At 37.0% G+C, this 21,216-nt stretch overlaps 4 protein-coding genes across 4 annotated transcripts in view; 2 read left to right on the forward strand and 2 right to left on the reverse strand.

The window, feature by feature from the left end:
• Positions 1 to 21,216, forward strand: part of LOC128520658 (cathepsin K-like) — a 287,992-nt gene that overhangs the window by 152,466 nt on the left and 114,310 nt on the right. The gene's annotated exons all lie outside the window — the stretch shown is intronic.
• mettl25b (methyltransferase like 25B) lies at positions 38 to 9,199 on the forward strand. The gene is made up of 8 exons (XM_053494977.1): positions 38 to 281; positions 390 to 508; positions 3,403 to 3,613; positions 3,717 to 3,779; positions 5,541 to 5,675; positions 5,773 to 6,644; positions 7,469 to 7,653; positions 7,999 to 9,199. Exons 1-8 carry the CDS (start codon positions 180 to 182, stop codon positions 8,100 to 8,102), a joined length of 1,791 nt encoding a protein of 596 aa, XP_053350952.1. The 5' UTR covers positions 38 to 179; the 3' UTR covers positions 8,103 to 9,199.
• Positions 9,463 to 10,713, reverse strand: LOC128520663 (protein S100-A1-like). The gene is made up of 4 exons (XM_053495005.1): positions 10,645 to 10,713; positions 10,321 to 10,334; positions 9,804 to 9,948; positions 9,463 to 9,612 (listed from the first exon to the last, which is right to left on the reverse strand). Exons 1-4 carry the CDS (start codon positions 10,711 to 10,713, stop codon positions 9,463 to 9,465), a joined length of 378 nt encoding a protein of 125 aa, XP_053350980.1.
• Positions 12,837 to 14,459, reverse strand: LOC128520661 (protein S100-A1). The gene is made up of 3 exons (XM_053495002.1): positions 14,378 to 14,459; positions 13,124 to 13,280; positions 12,837 to 13,052 (listed from the first exon to the last, which is right to left on the reverse strand). Exons 1-3 carry the CDS (start codon positions 14,443 to 14,445, stop codon positions 12,903 to 12,905), a joined length of 375 nt encoding a protein of 124 aa, XP_053350977.1. The 5' UTR covers positions 14,446 to 14,459; the 3' UTR covers positions 12,837 to 12,902.

Below are 21,216 nucleotides of genomic sequence, written 5' to 3' on the forward strand. Positions count from 1 at the left end.
CAGTAGGGCACGATATGGGATTGAATCACAATTTTAGTAATTTTGGCAGCTCTGACTAGTTGTCCTTGCAAGGATTTTTCTCAAATGGCTCTTTAGACCAGATTTTTATTTAGGAAAAAAGTCATTAAAAAGCAGTCAGGATGATGAGGAAACGGCCATGTGTTTAGAGAAATCTGAACATGTTTTCGGTAACACTTTCAGAGCAGCAGCAGAAGGACTTGGCGAAGAGCCTTGTGTCGTTCCTGTCGAGATATAGGCACATATCCGACTCTTACATTATTGTAATATGTACTATATTTTAAATCAGTATTATTAATCTGATAGCTGCTGGTGAAGCTTTGTAATTCTCCTAGTGGTTAAAGAATATTTATTGTGTTATTTATTCTCAGGAGTTTTTCAGTGAGAACTTGTGGGAAACACTACCTAAAGGATGGCAGGAAGCTTTACGAGATTTATCTCCACCTCAGGTAGCAGACCTGCTGCTGGAAAGAGAAACCAAGCACAGAGTGTAAGTAAACCTTACCGACTAAACCGGACATTGGACTTAACAAACGTCTTATAACGATTTTGTGAAACCAAGCACAACAGCGCCACCAGTGAGGGATTTAGGGAAACATACTCGGTCTACTGCGCTCTCAGGTGTAGTGACATTGCGCATGCGTACCAAACGCAACCCAGGAGTAATGCATAGGGGTGAAACTTTGGTTCAGACTCAGCTTTATAAACTACCTGGCATTAAAGTAAAAAAAAAAAAAAAATCACACACATCCGCTAATATTCTTTATTATGCATTTATATGGCTATTATTTTGATAAGTCTAAGCAGTGTCACACATTTATTTCTGTCCAGACTTTTTTTCTAATTAGTATCATTCAGTCATTAAATTAGTAAGTTTTTTTTCGTAAGGCTACACAGCTGATTAGTCCCAATCCCTTGAGTTCTCTTTGCATTATATGTGCAGTACATGTTGAAATGCTATTACGCTCTGGGACAATTTTGATTTCATTATGCATTTAAGTGACCATTCAGGATGTTTTTTCTTACCACATTTCTTCCCTGAAGGTGATGGTGCACCATCATCCTTCCAGGTTTTAAGAATGCCTTTTTTATTTCTTAACTCAATTTTAGCAGTTTCAGCAATCTCCTTAGTTGTGTTGTTTTCTAGATTTAGGACAATAATTTGACCCTTCTTTAACAGAGTATCATCTTTGCCACAAGCGTAGGATATGTCTTTTGGCATGGGTGTGTAAAAAATGAGAAGATACTCACTGTATCAATTAGGGGTAAATAACTTTGTGCCAGCTGAACCATAATAATGACTCCAGTAACTATCCAGTTAAAGGCTCTTAACTGTTCACTTAGTTAAATCCAGGTCGTGACTTTTTGGCCATGCAGTATATGTTCATTATCAGATTTGTTTTTATCCTTTATGTTTTAAGTAGACATGAAATGACACATGAAAACTGTTTGTTTTTTTAAAAAAAGGTGTTTAAAATGTTCCAGACTTGTGGCATCACATAATTTCCTATTGCTCAAAGTTAATTTCTACAAAGTGTGTAAAAATTAGATTATTAAACTGCTACTGTATGTGAACTCTTAATTAAACAATTTTGGCATGTTGCTTAAGTTTCTTTTTTTTAAGAATTGTTTAATCTACTTGTACCTCTTTCTTTTCAGTTCTCTTTTAGCCATGTTTATTTCTTAAATTTTATATTGATCTCATGTGACTACATTGTGAACCATTAGACATGTTTGGAAAAAACAAGCTAAATAAAACTTAATTTTTTTCACTCGTGTTTTTTTAGGTTTACTTATGTTATACATTTTTTTAACTAAATAAATAATAATCATTGATTTTTTAATAAATATATGATTTTAAAAAATCATTGTTTACCCATTAAGTCTTAAAAATTGTTTTTACATTTGTTGTGATACTTTGAGGAAAATATGTAATACAGTGGAACTTTGGATTGTAAGTACCTGGGTTTGCAGAAAAGGCAGACATTTAAAATAAATTTTAATTTATTTAAAATGTATTTAATAAAAAAAAAAAAAAAAACGAGCGAGGTCTTGAAATACGAGCAGTATTGTGGGTAATCGTCTTCCATAAAGGCGTAAAGCATTTTTTATCTTGTGTTTATGTGTGTGTGCGCTTGTTTGAGTCTCTGTCAGTAAAGTGGTGTGTGTGTGTGTGTGTGTGTGTGTGTGTGTGTGTGAGTGAGAGAGTGAGCGTCGTCCTATACAGTAGCCCCCTTCCTCCTCCTATCCTCTTTCTGGCTCGCATGAGGTGTTTGTTTGTGTGTGTGTGTGTGTATGTGTTTGTGTTTATGTATGTGCGTGTGTTTGTGCATGTGTTTGTGTATGTGCGTGTGTTTGTGTTTATGTATGTGCGTGTGTTTGTGCGTGTGTTTGCCTCTATTCGGTTAACTGGTGTGTTTGTGTGTGTGTGTGAGAGAGAGTGTCATACCCCTCTTTCTCCTTCTCTTCCCTCTCTGGTCTCAATCATTACAGCCATTTTCGAAGGTAAAGTGCAGATTAATTTGTTTTATTTTTACTTTAACAATTTGTATTAATTATTTTTATTTTAATATTTATGGGTTGTGGAGCAAATTATCAGAGTTTCCATTAGTTCTAATGGGGAAATTCACTTTAATATACGAGTGTTTTGATAAACAAGCATGCTTCGGGAAGAAATTATGCTCGTAATCCAAGGTTTACCTGTATATCTTTAAGTATCATAGTAATCCTACAGCCATATGTCTACACCCAACACTTTAGTTATTGGTGCTGTTCGTGGTGTCACTTTTTTAGAAATTGCACATAGTAGCTTACGAAATGCCTATTGTTACTCATGTTACTCAATTCATTAGTCTGAGTATGCATCATCTCCAAAAGCTGCAGCAATACCCAACTGGGTTAATATTGTTTTAGTCCAGATTATAGCTGATTACTGTGTTAGGTTATTACTCAGAATTAAATCTTCCTACCCTTCTTTGGAGATGATATTTTCCAGCATGCATAACATGTCATCGGTATTGGCTAAGAAGACTTATGTTAATGAAATGGCTAATGATATCCCTTTCTCCTAAAATGCCTTTGGATGAGAATTTATTGTTAGATTACTTATTGGATTATGCTCACACTGCAGGATTGTTCGTCCTAAACAATATTTTAAATAAAATACAAATTTTTAAATAAAAAATGAGAAATTATTCTGTACATATGTGTTTGTAATATAGATTTTCCATTGCACAGCTTCAGTTGTTTAACTGTAGTGCTGCTGACAGAAATAAATGGTTATCTTCTCTTCTGAGATGGCTTTATCATAAAATCGCACAATTGTACATTAATCTAAAATATAAACTTGTTTTTTTTTTAAGCAATTTGTCCTAATTTTTTTAGCTTTCCGTCTGTATGGCCTCTGTCTCTACTGGCACTTCGGGCCACAGCTCACACGCTGGCATTTCCCCGGATGTCTTCAGCCCACTGGTCCAAGGACACAGTAAAGCCGGACGAATTCCTCTCTAACAGCAGTCAAAGCTCTCTGCTTGGTCATATCTTTCGCAAACACGTGAAACCCAAGAAACAACATGAGATTCGTAAGCTTGGGATGGTAAGTTATGCTACAAAACTTTTTTACAAAATTTTATAACATATCTTCGTTTATTTGATGTTTTCTCATGACCATAAAAGTTATTTTTATCACTTTATTTCAGGTGGTTAAGCAGCTGTGTGCCCAGACCGAGTGTAGCAGTGTGGTTGATGTTGGGTCTGGGCAGGTAAATTTTTTAGCATTTTCTCTTTGATTTAATTTTGGCCTGTATGACAGAAAATCAAATGCTCACCAAACATCTAAACAATAGTTTATAGAAAATTGAGGGTCACAGTAAGGTTAGTCATGTTTTAGCTGGTGGCAATGCAAATTTAAATCCTCTCACACCAAAATGACACAGTGAGAGAAGCTGCCGACTGTCACTGTGTTAAAATTAGTTTCATTTAGAACATTCATGTTTTTAGACTTATGTAACGTTTGAACTAAAGATGATTAGCCAGAATGGTCCTGTACAGTATGATATGCACCAGCTGTTAAAGAAAATTCAAAACATGACCATGTCTGTGTCAATACAGCAGAATAATATAAGAAAACTTATTTGTAGAGCATAAAAAATTTACTCTCTTGCATTACATTTAAGGTAATATTTTATCATCCCAATGGGAAATAGAAATGGGTGGAGAAATTGATTTACCGATCTTAAACTTAGGGTCATGCACTCACCGTCTACCTTATAAGGAAAACCTGTAACCTTGCTCATGCATGCATTTAGCTAGGCTAGCCAGTCTCTGCAGGCTGATATGCCTTTCTGCTCATCACAGTCACTCAATTTTCTAAACTCTAGAAAAAAAAATTGTGTCTGAAAATCCCAGGAGTGCAGCAGTTTCTGAAATAATCTTAATTTGGTAGCAACAAACATGTCGGAGTAAACTTGCAAGGGGCATGATTGTTTTTCCCATTCTGATGTTTGATGTATATACAGTATTAACTGAAGCTCTTGACCTGTATTTACATGATTCTATGCTTTGTGCTGCTTCCACATGATTGGCTGATTGGTATTGCATAAACAAGCAGGTGCACAGTTGTTTCTATTAAAATGAATGGTGAGTTTATATTTACTGTATTAGTTAACAGCATTTCATTCTATGATTTTACCAGTAAAAAAAAAAGAACTAGCATGACCTACAAAGAAAAAGAAACATTTTTGAGAACTTATTTGTCCATCAAATTCCCTACGACTCAAGAAACCTAAAAGAAATTTAGTGACTTGGCCTCAAACTTTATAGCAAACTTTATTTGCAATTTATACAACAGTTAATTCTGGACCATTTATTTAATTGGTAGAGCTGCCTTCGAAAAGTGCTGATATTTAATAACATTTTATGGTATGTATCATTTAGACTAAAATTACTATTCTAGCAATAGTTTTTAACTCTTTACCATTACTACACTTACTATGTCAAGCCGTTTAAGGCCTCTATTCAAGTGTGGCTTCTTTGAGAAGTATTTTCAGTATTTTAAAAAAATGGCTAAGGGTTATTTAGTAATTGAATTGTTGATGGTGGTTAACAATATGCATAATTTATAAAAAAATTCAGTACAGGACAGACCTGTATTATAAGGGACAGGTAGCAAATGCTACTAAATTTTCCCTTACATAGCAAAAGTAAACAAAATTCTTATCTATACTGTGTCTGAAACTCATTACTCAGTTACTCATTATTCATTTATTTTTACAGAACTGTTGTATCAAAGCTATATTCCACACTAAATGCTATCGTACTTCATATCAGCATGATCAAATCCCAACTGGGTCTATGTTTAGTACAGTAACCTTCTTACTTGTGCAGCACAGTTTAATGAATAAAATGATCCCCAAAAAATTGTAAACTGTGTGTGAAATCAGCCCGTATAAATTAGTCTGTAGTTTTATTATGTCACCCTTCCTGACTGTTGCAACTGTACTAAGTATCTAATTTCATCATAGGGCCATTTGACCCGTTTCCTGTCATTTGGACTTGGTCTAAATGTTACTGCTATTGAAGCTGATCCCAATCTACTTTCCATGGCCTCTAAATTTGATAGACAGCTCCTGTTGACCCTGGCCAAAGAGACTCGGAAGGTATTTTTTTTCTAATCAGCACCTTATGTTTCACAATTATGTAAACAGAAGGAAATTAATACTTAGCGACTGCATTTGCAATTTGTCATTTTTTCAGACAGGCATCACTCAGACAACACTTGATCTTGTTCCCCGGCATGTAGTTGGCTTTGTGAACCCGAGAGACACCTGGGAGACTTTTCTTCAGCAGTTGGGGAAGAGGGAGAAAAACAATGAGAGTCACCCACGCATGTCAGGACCATGTAAAAAGAGACATAGGGTATCGATGACATCAGACAAGGAATGTGAGCTTGAAACAGAGCTCGATGGTGGAAGTCAGCATTTGTGTACGGGGGAATGCAGTTTGGAAGGTACAGCTGTCGTCAATCCAGCTAAGTCTGCTCTTCAGCAACATGAAAGTGAAAACAATGACAATGAAGCTCTGTCAGATACTGTGACAGCAGGACAACACCTTCAAGCTGATTTTAGGTTGAGTGCATCCATGCATCCTGAGGTCTATTCTAGGGTTGAAGAGCCAATGTGTTCAGATTTTGTACTGACTGGACTTCATGCTTGCGGTGACCTTAGCGCTACTCTCCTTCGCCATTTTGCTAACTGCCCCCATGTTCGAGGAATCACTTCTGTAGCATGCTGCTATATGAAAATCACCACCAAGGAGAACCCTACATCCCCGGGAGTCATCTGCCCCTCTCTGCCTAATAACCTAAACGCAGTATCACAGTCAGAATATGGGTACCCAATGAGCCAGTGGGTTAGACAGTTGCCCGGACACCAGCTATCCTATAAGGCCCGTGAGGGGGCGTGCCATGCAGTCGAGGACTATCTCCACAGGTTAAGAGATGAGAGCTCATTGCTGAAAACACACTGCTACCGAGCGGCCCTGGAGAGCATCATCAGAGCAAAGAAGCCGCAGCTACGCAGAGCTGGCATCCAGACAATTAAAAAAGCCCATATGCTATCTTTCACAGAGTCAGTATTGTTTCAATATTTTGTTTGTTAAGCCACATAGTTACCTATAAATCATTCAAGTATAAAAAACATCTAACATAAGGCATGAAAACAGGTTAGGATGATGACTGATGATCATACCTGTGATTAGTATACTGGTGCTGAACAACCAATTTTTTAATGTGTATTTAAGTATTTTGCTGCCTGTCACAGTAAAACATTTGTGTCAGGTTTTTTTTAAGTTAATCTAAGTAATGTAATTTAATATAATTGGATTTATTTTAATTTAATATAAAGAAATGGGGGTTCGCTCAAGACGTTTGCAGAGTTTAGTATGTATGGCCTGTTACAGTCACCACCTGATTTTTAGGTGGGAAAAAGCTGCCTTTTCACTATTTTACTTATTATGTAGACCGTATAAAAACTTGGCATGTGCACTTTATTAACTGCTGTAAATTTTGTTCCTTGAATAAAAAAAAGAAAGAAAGATTTTCCACCCATGACTTTGAGTTAATTCTATAGTCCTGTGTATACAGTCATGGCAGCTTCTACCATATGCACGTAATTTATGAAAAATTAAAATGACTATTTCCAAAATGTCCTTTCACAATCTGCCCGCATGGCCCGCATCATCCTCTTGGTTGGCAGGTATAAAAATGCCTAGCATGTTTGTACCATACATCTAGTAACCTGGCCTGATTACTAAAAATATCCATTTCCTTTCAACACAAGATGATTGTGCAAGGAGCGCAGTTTACAACTCTGAGAGACCATGCCCCAATATTTTTGACTTGGTTTCTCATCCTTTGAGACAACAGAGCTTATTGCTTTCTTTGTTTTTATAGGTATGCCCGCTTGGGGCTCACCCGTGTTGGCCTGTCTGCTGACCTGACCTTTGATCCTGTCAGTGTGGGAGCCCTGCTGAAGCAGCAGGGCAGAGTGGTGGTATATTTTAGCCTGGCTCTGCTGCTGGCTCCAGTTGTGGAGACTCTTGTTCTTTTGGACAGAATGCTCTTCCTGCAGGAAAGAGGTGAGCATTCAAGACAGACAAGGGCTTGAGTTACAGTAACTAATTCAGAATAACACTTTGTTTGTCTCTAACCATCTTAACCATAATTATTGTTGTTCAATATCAAATCATCAGCCAACAGTTTACCATTGAGTACCACTGCTGCATTAATCACATTACTGTATGTTTGTGTTCTGTTTTAATTCATCCCACAAGAGGTGTGCTACACATTCTTATCCTTTTGTATAAAAGATATAACTGATCGAATGTCCCTTAGACATAAATGTACTTGTTTCCTCTGTGGCATGCTTCTGTGTCTTAATGAAGTAATTTCCATAGATGATGTGTAATAATTATTATTTGCAGGTTTTCAGAGCCAGTTGATTCCTTTGTTTGATCCGGCACTTTCACCCCGAAACCTTGTGTTGGTGGCAGTGAAACCCAAAGAAAATGGAGAAGCAGTCATTTAGTAAAACGATTCAAACCAGTCACCTACATTTAATGTACAAATGTTAAGATTGAATTTGCTTAATTAGAAAGTGCACCAATGGGACTCATGTTTTTTTTTACCAGTGAAATTATTGTCAATTATGGTATTTGCTTCATTGCAGTGCTATGAATTTTAAATCACTTTTTAAACCTATTAACAAGTATTTTATGGCTTTATTTGCCATAAAATCTGTATTTGTTTGCCATTTATCTGTATTTTTTTTTTTTTTTTTTAACAAAAACAGCCTGGACTTTAATGTTACAGCGAAAATTAATTATTTATTTTTATTCTGGATTGGATCTCTTTGTATATTTATTCTTTTTGTAGTTTTGTATAAATTGCATTTAAGAGTGACGACATTGACTCTTTTTTGATGTATCGGTTTGATCTTTTTAGTCCATGTTGGTTTCCATGCTTGTCTGTCATTTGTTAGCAAATATTAAAGATTAACCCTACAAAAAAATTACCTCTTTTGGCTCACAGAAGAAAATTATATAGACCCCAGGAGTTCTCTCATAGTTGCCAGAGTGGTGTGTAATCCAGGGTGTTTTACATTAATGCCTCTGATTAATTACCATGTTTCCTACACAATTAACATACTGAGAGTGCTAAAGCCATTATGTGTGTATTCAATTACATTAGAACTGCTGAGTGGGTGGCCTTTGACTAGTGTGGCCTGCCTGAGACCTAATAGTATTAATGAAGGTATCAGAGCTCAGGATCTCTAGAGCATCTCATAAAACATTTAGAATGGCATAGATATGAACCTACTATAATGTGTTACGCAGAATCAAAGATGGAAACAGCTTAATTGAAGACATGAAAAATGATATTTAATAAAAAGCTTTTTATGCCAGGTTTTTAAAGAAAAACAACAACAAAAAGTTAATTAATTGTTGTTACTTTTGCATGTCATAGAGTATCAGCAGTGCACTTCAGCTTAACTCCAGGCATTAAAATTCATGCTAAAATGAGTGGAACATTTTCACTGTATGCATTATTTATATATGGAATTGGTAAAGGGGAATTATCCAGATTCTCTTCAAACTTATCTTTACCATTCTGCTTCCAACTTACTTTCTGTGTTCATTTCATGACATTTAGAATTCTCAAATAAAATCTGAATGTCATCTTCCATTTGTACATTTCTTTAGTGATAATGATGTTTCACAAAATTAGGGTTATGAAACAGCTTTAAAAAGGAAAAGTAACTTTTGCAAGATTAAGGCACATGTTGAAAAAAATATAAGAATTCACATTTTAATTTTTATATGTAAAGAATGATTAAGTATGGTACATTAGATATATTAGTGTGCAGAAGAAAACCACATAAACAGACATCAATTTTTCATACACTCAACAAAGAAATCATTACATGCCACAGTAAGTGCTGCCACCAGAATTACAAACTCATGGAAGTCCACCTCTCCGTCTCGGTTCTGATCAAGATCGTTTATTATCTTCTCCACAACCATTGGATCTTTGCTTGCCTAGAATGAAACAGTATGTGTCAGACTTTAAATTCAAGACAATTCCAATTTAAATATGGCAGTTAGAGCACATTTTGTAAACGATATATCCAAAGACTGAAATAGCTTGAACCCTTGTGTGATTCGGTATGGTCAAGCTTAATAATCTGTGTCCTGCGAGCCAGACAAATTCTTTAGAAAAACAAACTCACAGCCAAGTAAACACTCAGTTCTCCTTGTAGAAGACTCTTCAGTTCAGTTTTACTCAGTTTGTATTTGTCCCCCTCCTTTGATGAATATGTGTGGAACACTTTGATAAGGGTTTCCATTGCATTTTCCAACTGAGATGCCATGTTTCTACAGTGATGATCTGTATAGAACATAAAAGTTTAGTTTTCTGCATTAAGTTAATTATTTTTATATTAATTATATATATATTATGATGTCATATTTAATATTATAATATTATTAAATTAAGGACAGATGATGTAAACAGCTAATGTCTGGTGGAAATAGGAAACATAACCCATTATTGATAAATTTTTTTTTGGCTTGTTTGACTCACTGTCCTTCTTACTTAAGCAAGTAAGTACTGTAGCTTAAGGCCAGAAGTCAAATAAAGAATTTTGCTGAAAAATATCCAAGTTGGTGTAGCCTCCTGTAAACATATAATAGATATTTAAAAATTACATTATTAACTATTAACTATTTTTTACATTTTTTAACAGCTTAACTGTAAATATCTAACTGTGCAACAGGATCATAAACCTACAATTTGATAAATTACTTTTTCGTGTCTAATTTACATTATTTGTATGTAATGGACACTTAGCAATATTGTTGTGTAGTTTAATGTAGGTTTGTATTTTTAAAAATGCTAGTAAAAGACAATACCTATGCCATACAACGTATGCTATGCAAATTTATTTTTAATTAACGTTGCATTTTTTCCTGCTTCTAAGCTATTTCTAACTGATTAGACTAATTCAATGTCAGCAAATGTAATCTGGTCTATTCAATTACACTAACAAATTGAGAAATTTGTTATCTTACCGAGAAAGGGAATGCTCCAGTTGACACCTGAGGAGATTCACTGTCTCGTCTTTCTAGCATCTCATGCATTAAATGGCAGTGACTCACAGTGCACCTCTGCCTTGGCACCTTATAGGACTAAGCGCCTCCTACTGCCATTGCTAATTAAATAATTAGAAGGAGTACACTAAGTATATAATATACTATATATTTATAATAAATGGTGTAAGTAGGCCATAGTTTTAGACGAACAAGTTTCCTATCTCATACTCAGGTATTAAGAACTATAGTAAATATTAGTAAATAGTAAAATGCTTTAAAAAGGTATAATTCACTGCTAAATTACACAAAATGCTAAAAAACACAAAACAAAAATACAGTCCAACCAAGCTATCAGAACTACTGCCCTATACAAATGTTTTTTTAGAGATGAGGAACTTCATGGCCCTGGATTTGTAACTGACCCCATTTGCACCTAATCACATCATGTCATTTACTCCCTCTCATGCACTAAGCAAGCTGAAGATCCTCCAGAAGATGGGGCTATTACTACTCATATAACTTCTGTATGCGTTCATCATTGCAAAGGGAAATTGACATGAACATTGAATACACCCACTTCTAACATGTTTATCCCCTTTATGTCTATCCCATTATTACTTGACTGTTGTAGGAAACTATTCAATGTAACTCTTAATCCAGGGCATTGCTAGACATAAAGCTCTACTGGGGCACAGGCCTCTCACTCATATCACAAACATCACATCCGCAGGCGCTCAATAGTTCAGGAGGAATTCTTACAAACAGTTTTGTACCTGAGCCTTCAATAAGGAAATTGGACTCCATACAGTAGTAACTTAAACACCTCTCTTGTTAGTATGGAACTTCTTGCCTCCTAACATTCAGTATCACTGCAAATCAATCCCTGCTATCTGATATCACCCAAATGAGGATGGGTCAATGACAATGACCATTGTTACAATTGCTACATAAATAAAATTAAACTGACTTTTTTTCCCCTTAAATGTCTGTTGCATGTATAAAACGTGCTAATGTGCTACAGTATATGCATTGCCCATTATAATACTGCATACCACAGTAATAAAAATAATTGTAAAAAACATTGGGGGGCAAAAAAAGCTAAAACACTATAATGTCAGGACTTCAGTAAGCAGTTTAAAATAAAGTATAGCCTACACTTACTCATTTAAACTCTGGCGGTTTCTCGCCTACCATACAGAAGGCCCAGGTTTGATTCCCAGCCAATGCCTAAAACCCCAGCCACTGGATGCAGTGCTGGTTGCGTCAGGAAGGGCATCCGCCATAAAAAGTTGTTTTGGGGATCAAATGGTCAAAGACTAAAGGATTGAAAACCTCAAATCAGCAGTGGACTACTTAAACAGCTTAATACGACTCCAAAACCCTAAATCTATGGAGCTTTAGACAATCACACAGTGCTCGTTTTTTAATCCAAAATTTGTTAAAGGAAAGAACCCATGTGGTGTTTTGTCAGCTATGCTTAGAAGGTTGTAACATTTTCAAGGTGTTGGGGAAATATAATACATGATGGTAATTTTATGCAAATGTAAAACTAAATACTTTCGGGGGCTAGCTCCACTTGAGGGGGAAAAAGGTGGAATCAGAGCACAGGATCAACCACAGTATGCTCTGCAATGACTAATCATGTGCCCTTGGAACCTTTTTCAAGTGACCAACATATGGCATCTTGACACAGCAGGAATTTAAACTCGCAACCTTGCAATATTCTTACCCACCTAAGTACTAGCTTGCTAAAACTGTGTCCATTTACTAAAATATTAGCATGTGTTTATTATGGTTTCACAAAGAATGTAGTAAAATCTCATACTATCTATTATACGTTATAAATATTTTCACATTTGGTCAAGAAAAACATGTTTACAATGCTATCAAGAGCACCAATTATCTAAAAACTCATCCTAAAGGATAGAAGTATAAAATGATTGCAGTATTCTATAAATTGACATGCACTTGCAGTCAGTCATTCTAAATCAATATCCATATGGCTAAAATGTGGTAGTTTAAAAAGAAGATGTCGTGTTTTCAACTGGATCTTTGCTAAAAACTGCTTCCATGAAGATGAAGACTGTGCAAAAAAAAAAAAAGCAAATGATGTTTGCTGTAAAGGAATAAGTACCATGTATTTTACTGATTTATTTAATACAAAACAGTGATCAAGGGGTCAGGCCAATATTTATTTATTGAAGCAGAAGAGACCATACAGATGATCTGAACAGGTATCAGTTTTTCATACACTGCACAAAGAAATCATTACAGGCCACAGTAAGTGCTGCCACCAGAACTACAAATTCCTGGAAGTCCACTTCTCCATCTCGGTTTTCATCCAGATCACACATTATCTTATCCACAACCTGTGGATCTTTACTTGCCTGGAATAAGAACGCAGGAATCTTAGACTTTGAAATAAAAATTGTAATATGGCATAGGAAAATTTACTCACGGCTAAGAAGTCACTTAGTTCTCCTTGTAAAAGACTCTTCATCTCAGCTTTGCTCAGTTTGTATTTGTCCCCTTCCTTGGTTGAATATGTGTGAAACACTTTAATAAGGCTGTCCATTGCACTTTCCAACTGAGAAACCATTTTCTCCAGTGATTCCCTGTGCAGAACATGAAGCATTAAGGTTCAAGCAAGCTTGTTTCTTTTGATTTCTCATTGACATTATAAATTGATGAAAGTACATTAATACCCCATCAGTTTGTAATCAAATCTCTAGGCAAAGTAATTAACGTGTAATTCTTTTCAAACCTTTCTCAAGTAATGTAATTCCTTAGGGAATAGAATAGGTTGGCCCGTTATAACACACTGTGGTCCTTTACCCATAATGAACACCTGCTGACCTCTTAACAACTCCGATCCACTGACCAATTTCTCACTGCTATGGAAAGATCCGGTGTCTCAGGGTTACAAGTTGTTTGGCCCCAGTAGACTGATGATGTTCAGAGGGAATAGGAGGACTGGTGTGCATCAAATATTTAACTAGTCTTTTGTTGCAGTTTAACAAGTTGAGTATGACCCTTCTAAAATTAAGTCATGTGTGAACTTCTAGAAATCGTTTAGATTTCAGAAATAAAATTAATACTGGTACATCAATCAATCATTCTCATACCAAAATTGAACAAGTTTTAAACAAAGAAGTCTAGACAACTTTTTAATAGTAAAACCACCCACATGATGCCATACCATACAACCTATGCCAAATGTGACTTGATTTTAAAAATCTTGCTTCTGTAGCTTTCCCCCCCATGTATAGTATTATATAGTTAGCAGTATTGGGTAACTTAATTATGAAGCAAATTTACACTTACAATTTTAACCCCAATAAAAAGCAATAAATCAATACATTAGAAAAGCTCATTTTTATGGTCCCTGCTATAGTAGAGCTTTTACAGTATATTTTACATTTTAGTATGTATTAACCCAGAAAGACATATTGCAGTGCTACTTACTGGTGAAGCTTCACTCTATATTAATTTCCAATTCTGACACACCATACACCATATACACATCTACTGATACATTATAAAATAATAAAATAATAAAATTAAGCCTACGTTTATTAAGATAAAACCACAGTTTTCGTTTAAATCTAAAGAATGTTATACTGGTTAGTCTATCTCTATCTCTAAAGATTATTTCTGGGGATGTATTTTCATGGAATTAAATTTAAAAAAAAGGAGAAATTTATTATCTTACCGAGAAATTGAAAGTTGTAGCTGATACCTGAGGAGATTCACTGGCTTACCGTTCAACATGTCACGCATTAAATGGCAGTGGTTTACCCGTGTGCCCTAATTAGCTGTTAGACCCCAGGTCACTCCGCGCCCCCTACAGGCGCCTCGCAAAACGACACTATATAGAATAAGCAAAATAAGAAAAAAGCAATTACACGAAAAACAAGTTGAAATTGCTTTTATTTCAGGAAATAAAAAAAAACCAAGTCATAATAACAACACCAACAACAACAACCATAATAATAATAATAATGATGATGATGGTTATTATTATTATTATTATTATTATTATTATTATATAAAATATATATATATCTCAACTCAGGGTTAAACTGCGAATCCACAAAATCCTTATCTTGAGGCTAAGTTCAGTAATGTGTCTAGGTCAATACATAACATATAAAGATGTGAAATATAACACACCACAAAGAGTCATTTAAAGTCAGGGTTACAGAGATCTAGGAACCAGGGGGGAAAATGTGAACAAACAGAGTTTAGTTTTATCATACATTCAAAACATGATGATGGGAATGCAAGGAATGTAAGCTCACTTAGCACACTATTATGAACCCCAGTACCACTGCTCTTTCATCCAATAATATAATCAGTCAATCGTGCAGCAGCCAATCAGTTTATAAAATCTAGCAGATACTGTCCAGCACCTACCAACCATTAGTATGAGGAGGGAATGTGATCTGAGTGATTTTGATCCAGGGATTTTAAAGCACGAGATTATCTAGAGCTTTTTCATAATAGTGTATTAAAGAAAAACATTCAGCAGCAGCTCTGTCTTTGAAAAGCAGGAAAAACTTTGTTGATGCGAGTGATCAATGGAAAATAACCAGACTGGTTCAAGCTGACAACCAGACTGCAGTTACTCAGTTAATCACTCTGAAGAACTGTGGTAAGCAGAAAATATCAGAATGGACAAAACATCAAATCCTAAGGCTGGATGGTTTGCAATAGCAGTTGACCATGTTGTGATTCACTTGTGTCAGCCAAGAACAGAAATCTGAGGCTGCAGTAGGCACAGGCCAACCCAGTGGACAGAGGATTAAACAATCTAGACCTGAACACAGATGTTAGAGCCATTATTTGGCATAAAAAGCATGAACCCTTGGACCCACCCTACCTAGTGTGAACATTCCAGGCTGGTGGAGGTAGTGTAATGGTGTTGGGAATATTTTCTTACTGTAGTACAGATTGGGCCCATTAATACAAATCATTCATCACTTGAATGTCACAATCTATTTAAGTATTGACCATGGACATTGCTTCATGGCCACAATTTACCCTCTTTTTTCTGCAGCAAGAAAATACAATCAGGTTTTATAAGCATGACGGGTTCAATGTCCTTCAGGAGCCTTCAAGTAGAACATCTTTGGGATGTGGTAGAATGGGAGATTTACAGCCTAAAAGGGCACAGTGGATCATAGTATCAGAAGAAATTGCAAGATACAAAGATTTCAACATGGACCAGAATCTGTGGAATGTTTCCAACATCTTGTGAAATTCATGCTGTGAAGACTGGTTTAAGGGTGCAACTTATTATTAGTGTAGTGTACCTACAGTTTTCAGTCTGTAAAAGTTATTTTAGGTAAACAAGCCATTAATCAAATGAAAAGAAGACATCAGAAAATACCAGCCTGCATAAATAGCGTAATATAATATAATGTAATATAAACCTTTCTAAACCTAATAAATGTGTCCTAGATTTTAAAATGAGTTGTCCTAGAATATGAAAAGCTTTTTTTTGTATAAATAAAAGGTATTTATGTATCATGTTTTTTTTTTGTTTTTGTTTTGCAGTATGCGACCTTTTCATTTTTAATGGGGATTTTAACTGAATTTTAAAGCATAGTCTGTGTTTTTCTCTAAGGTAAATGCCTGCACTATGCGCTCTCTCGTTATCTTACTAGACTTTAATACAGTATATTACACTGGTTTATTTACTATATTACACACAGTATATTTCACATCCGTACACATTGTTGTGGCCATACTTATAGTACTGTTATCAAACTCTAACCACAGTAGAACATTAAAATGGTGCTGTACATCCATGAATAACAACTTTGGCCAACTTTGGCTTGGAGCTCACTGCAGTCGTCCATGTGAACGTTTTCAGAGTGGAATACCTGATCTTTAAAAATTGACAGGTAACTTGTCGACAAGAGAAACATTTTTCTTTGGGAAATGTATGTACAATCAATCATGAACGTCACTTGACTGAAAGTTAATGCCAAATCCTCCATACCGTCTTGACCTCGTTCCACATGTTTGGTCAATTAAAGAAGTCTCTGAGAGGCCAGTGTTTTAGACATGAAGCAAGCAGTCCCATCATTGCTCTGGAGTACTAAAAGAAATGATCACTTTATAGTGATAGCATCATACAAGCACTCTCATGAATTCTTTGTGGGAGACATCAAGGAGGATTGCATTTTGGGGCTGGACAATTTGGAGAAATGGGGTGCGGTGCTGAATTTAACTGACGGAACACTGCGTGGTAACTTCGGGGTAGCTAGGGTGCTAATACCCAAACCACAGCCGCACGTGTTAGTAGCACACACCTGGGGTGCGGAACTTCCTGTAGACGCGCCAGGTAAACATCCGACCAGGAAACCTACACGCTAACGCCGGCGCGTTATCCTGGCAGCAAAGCGCGTGGATTACACCGCAGTCGCTCATCTGGGGCGAGAGGTAAAAGCTCTTCGCCCCCAGTTTACTCACCGAGCATTGCACGAAGGGTTACTCTACCGCCGCTGGGAACAGCGAATGCTTTCAGCTGCTGGTACCAAGGGCTTTGCGGGCATGTGTACTGGGTTTGGTGCATGGACATTCTGGTTCGGGACACTTCGGGGTGAATAAAACTTTGCGGCGGTTGCGCGCTCATTTTTACTGGCCGGGCTGTCATATCGACAGTAAATTCTTTGTTTACCTATGCGACCTCTGCAATGCAAACAGGGGCCCCACCCAGCGCTTGCGGGCACAGCTGCAGGAGTTTCGGGTAGGAGCACTTAAAGAGTGTATGGGCGTGGACACACGCCGGCGAAACGTCGAACTCTGCAGAGGTTGGACCGCCTCAGGACAATGTTTGCGGCCCTCCCTCCCCCCACAAAAGGCCCCCAGCTCGGGGCAGTGTGGCGTAGGCGGGGCGGCAGCTGACGACCATCATGCATTGTGGGGGGTTTGCAATGTGTTCACCCTGTTGGGGAAGGTTCTCCGGTTCATGCTTAGGTTGACTTGGATATGGTTCTCGTGTGAATGTGTTGCTCATGCCGTGTGCAGAATAAAGTACTTCCAGCCATTGCATTGGGCAGCTCACTCGTCTCTCCAACATCCTTTCCAGCGGTAAAACGTAAATTCTTCTTTAACCTCTTAATTTTCACTATTATAGTGGAACTGAACTAGGCAGTTCCTTCCTGTTTTTACAAAGGCAGAGCTAGATTCCACTCTTCTAAATAGCTACAAACCTATCTCTAATATCCATTTTAAAGTAAGGCCATGGAAAGAGTTATTGCTTCCCAGCTGTACAGTAAGTCCACCGAGTCTCAACTAATCACTGTAAGCAATTTCAATCTGATTTTTCGCTGATCTCAGCACACAGGCAGCACCTGTCAGGGTTGTTAATGACTTTCAAGCTGATGCTTTTACTATGCCTTTATCCTCCTTGCTCTGAGTTTGGCAGCTGACAGTATGTCATGACATACTACTTACTTACTCTCAGTCATTGTTATCACGTTATCAAGTTTATCTCCCTCCTGGCTTAATTCCCACCACTCAGACAACAATATTAAACACACACACACACACACACACACACTCCCAACATTTTCCCACTACATATCGTATTGTCATTGCTTTACTGCAGTATATTTTTGTCTGTCCATGCCATCTTTTGATAATTGCCTGTACAAGTGGTAATAATGTGATGTGATGAAAATTAGCTGTATTGATTAACTAATTAATTAATTAATTAATGTATTATTATTATTATTATTATTATTATATACAAAAAGGTTTTGTTTGTACAAAAAAATCTATTTAATAATATAGCTTTTTGTTTGTGACTAATTGTGATTATTTATTTATCAATTTAATAATAGCTTTATTTTTTATATTATAATTATTATTATTAATTATTATAAAAGGTTGGTCCACTATGGTGACTCCCATAGACGCTATGCGGTGCAATAGATTCAAAAGAACGAACGACTCAGACTAGAAGGTACAGTATGAGGTAAGCTACTCATTCTGTTTATTATAATATGTCTTTAGCCGCACTGTAATATTTTAATTACTGGAACTATAGCCAAATTTTGCGTATGTAGTCGTATTGGGGGTCTTTTTTACTGAAAATGTAACATTTTATTTTTTTTCTGATCAAAAGAACAAAATGAACTAAATTACTCAAAAAAAGATTCGTTCATCCTGATGAACGAGATTCAAAGAACCGAGTCAATAAATGATTCAAACTTCCCATCAATAGTTTGCACTCTCTCTCTCTCTCTTCTGCACGCTCACTATCAAATAGCTATACTTTCATGAACTGCAGCAGCGTTAGAACTCCAACCAGAGACTAGAATTGGCGCAATAACAGCCAATCAGAAAATGGAGGCAGGCAAATTTGGACTGTCTGTTTTCTGATTGGCTATCCAGTTCTCTGCTCCTAGTTTGAATTCACGCCTGGAAGTTGCAACGTTGTGTGCGTTAGTTTGTGTTGTTATTATAAGGTAAATTTCATTTTTTAAGGTAGTTTAAAATTAAGTATATAGTTTAAACTATAGAATGTACTTTTTAATGTGTTATTGCTAAATCTTATGTACTTTGCTGCTGGCTTAATGCTCCGTAGCTCTCGGCCTGTTTTCAGTCTCTGTGTAACAGCTAGAATCAACACATCAGGTTTGAACAAATACTGTACCTGTATACTTTAATACTAATGTCTGTCTTGGTTTAGACAACTGTTTAAATTTTAGTTTGTGTTTGTAAGACAACCAAACTTTTGTTGAACACAAATATGCTATAGTAGTGTTTTTTTGTAACCTTGTTCATATTAAATCTGTTGAACACATGAATAAAATCTTCCTTATAATTACTGATTTAATATGTTTCAAAATCATGTTATAGTGTAAAAAATGCATTCAGTATTTGTAAATTATCCTAAACACCTTTAGTGTACTGGTAGCACATTTGCAATACAGTAGGGCTGTAGCTATCGAATATTTTAATAATCGAGTATTCTACCAAAAAGTTAATCGATTAATCAGATAAAATGTACTTTTGCTTAATTAAACAGCAATGTTAAATATATAAAAGAAACAAAGATAAATGGGTTTTCTTTTTAAAGAATCAACTTTTATTTTTTAAATGCAGACAGCATTTTATCAAAAATAAACATTGTCATTATTCACAATACAATAAATAGCTTAAAGTTGACTGAGATGAATTAAGTGCATTACAGTGCCATACATTCTTATTTTAAAGTCTTTTCTTAGATGCAGAACCTAAAAAATTTTTTTTCAAATGACTAAGTATGAAATAAAAAACTAAGGCTCACATTAAAATAAATAATTATACAAAAACACTAAGTTGTGCAACTTAACTTTCAGGACTAAAAGTTTCTAAATTTACAGCTTAGGCATAACATAAGCCTCTACTGACAATTTCTGTCATTTTCTTTTGCTGGTTTCTTCTTCTTCTCTTGGCTCGCTGATATTTTTATCGCTCTCTTCTATTTTGCAGCCCGCGACAGAATGCTCCTTCAAATAATGACACAGCTAACTGTTTGGGTGATGTTTGTGTTTACTTGGGCCTTGCACCCGGAAGTGCGCTGTGTCGCGCCAAACAAGTAATTGCGCAAAAACATAATGCAAACTTTCTAAAATTAATTAAAAGAAGCTTCGAGGCAGAAGATTCTGCCTCGATCATTTTTTGCAATTAAATTACTCGAGTTACTTGAGGAATTGTTTCAGCTCTACAATACAGTATTATAGAAGACTGTGTTTACTATATTGTGGCGTGGGCGGGGCGGCGGCTGACGACCAGCATGCCTTGCGGGGATGTCGGTGTATTCACCATGATGGGGAAAGGTGTTCTGGTTAGTGGCTTCGGCCCTGTTTGTGTTTGGGGGTGTGTGACGTGTGAAATGTGCTCCAGTTCAGGCTGATGCTGAATTGGATGTAGGCTCCTGAGTGAAGGTGCTGCTCATGCCTTACATGCTGTGTGTTAATAAAGTACTCCCAGCCATTGCATTGGGCAGCAAATAAGCTCACTCGTCTCTCCAGCATTCTTTCCGGCGTAAAAACGCTACATTGGTGTCAGAAGTGGGATGGAGAGTAACGGGTTCGAGCGCACAATGGAGGACCTTCTGAAAATCCAAGCGGGCCGCCGAGTAGCGGAGCGACTACTCGCGAAGAAGAAGCGCTTTCCCGACGGCGCTAAAGTGAGCACACCACGGCAACCAATGCTGAGCGGCGAGGTGAAAATCCCGGCGCTGGATCTCGGGGCGGAGGCTGGCGCTGCGCAAGTGCCGGAGCAAGAGACAGCTCTGCGCGCCGTTAGGCGGCAAAGCGACCTGCCGCTGCGCGAGGCCGAGCGCGCTGAGCCCATATCGGCAGTACATCGCGGCGGAAGAGCCGAGCGACCGCTCGCAGCTCAGTGGCGCTCGGTTCGTGAACCTAGCCGGGGACAGGGCTACCCGTCGCGGCTAGGCAACGAGCAACTCTCCGACGTTTTGCGGCGAGGCCGAGGCACGGGACAGCGTACACCAGCAGCCGCTAGACTAGCGCCGGGAGGACGCGT

Source organism: Clarias gariepinus, chromosome 4 (genome assembly GCF_024256425.1).
Source record: "Clarias gariepinus isolate MV-2021 ecotype Netherlands chromosome 4, CGAR_prim_01v2, whole genome shotgun sequence".
Lineage (NCBI taxonomy): Eukaryota > Metazoa > Chordata > Actinopteri > Siluriformes > Clariidae > Clarias > Clarias gariepinus.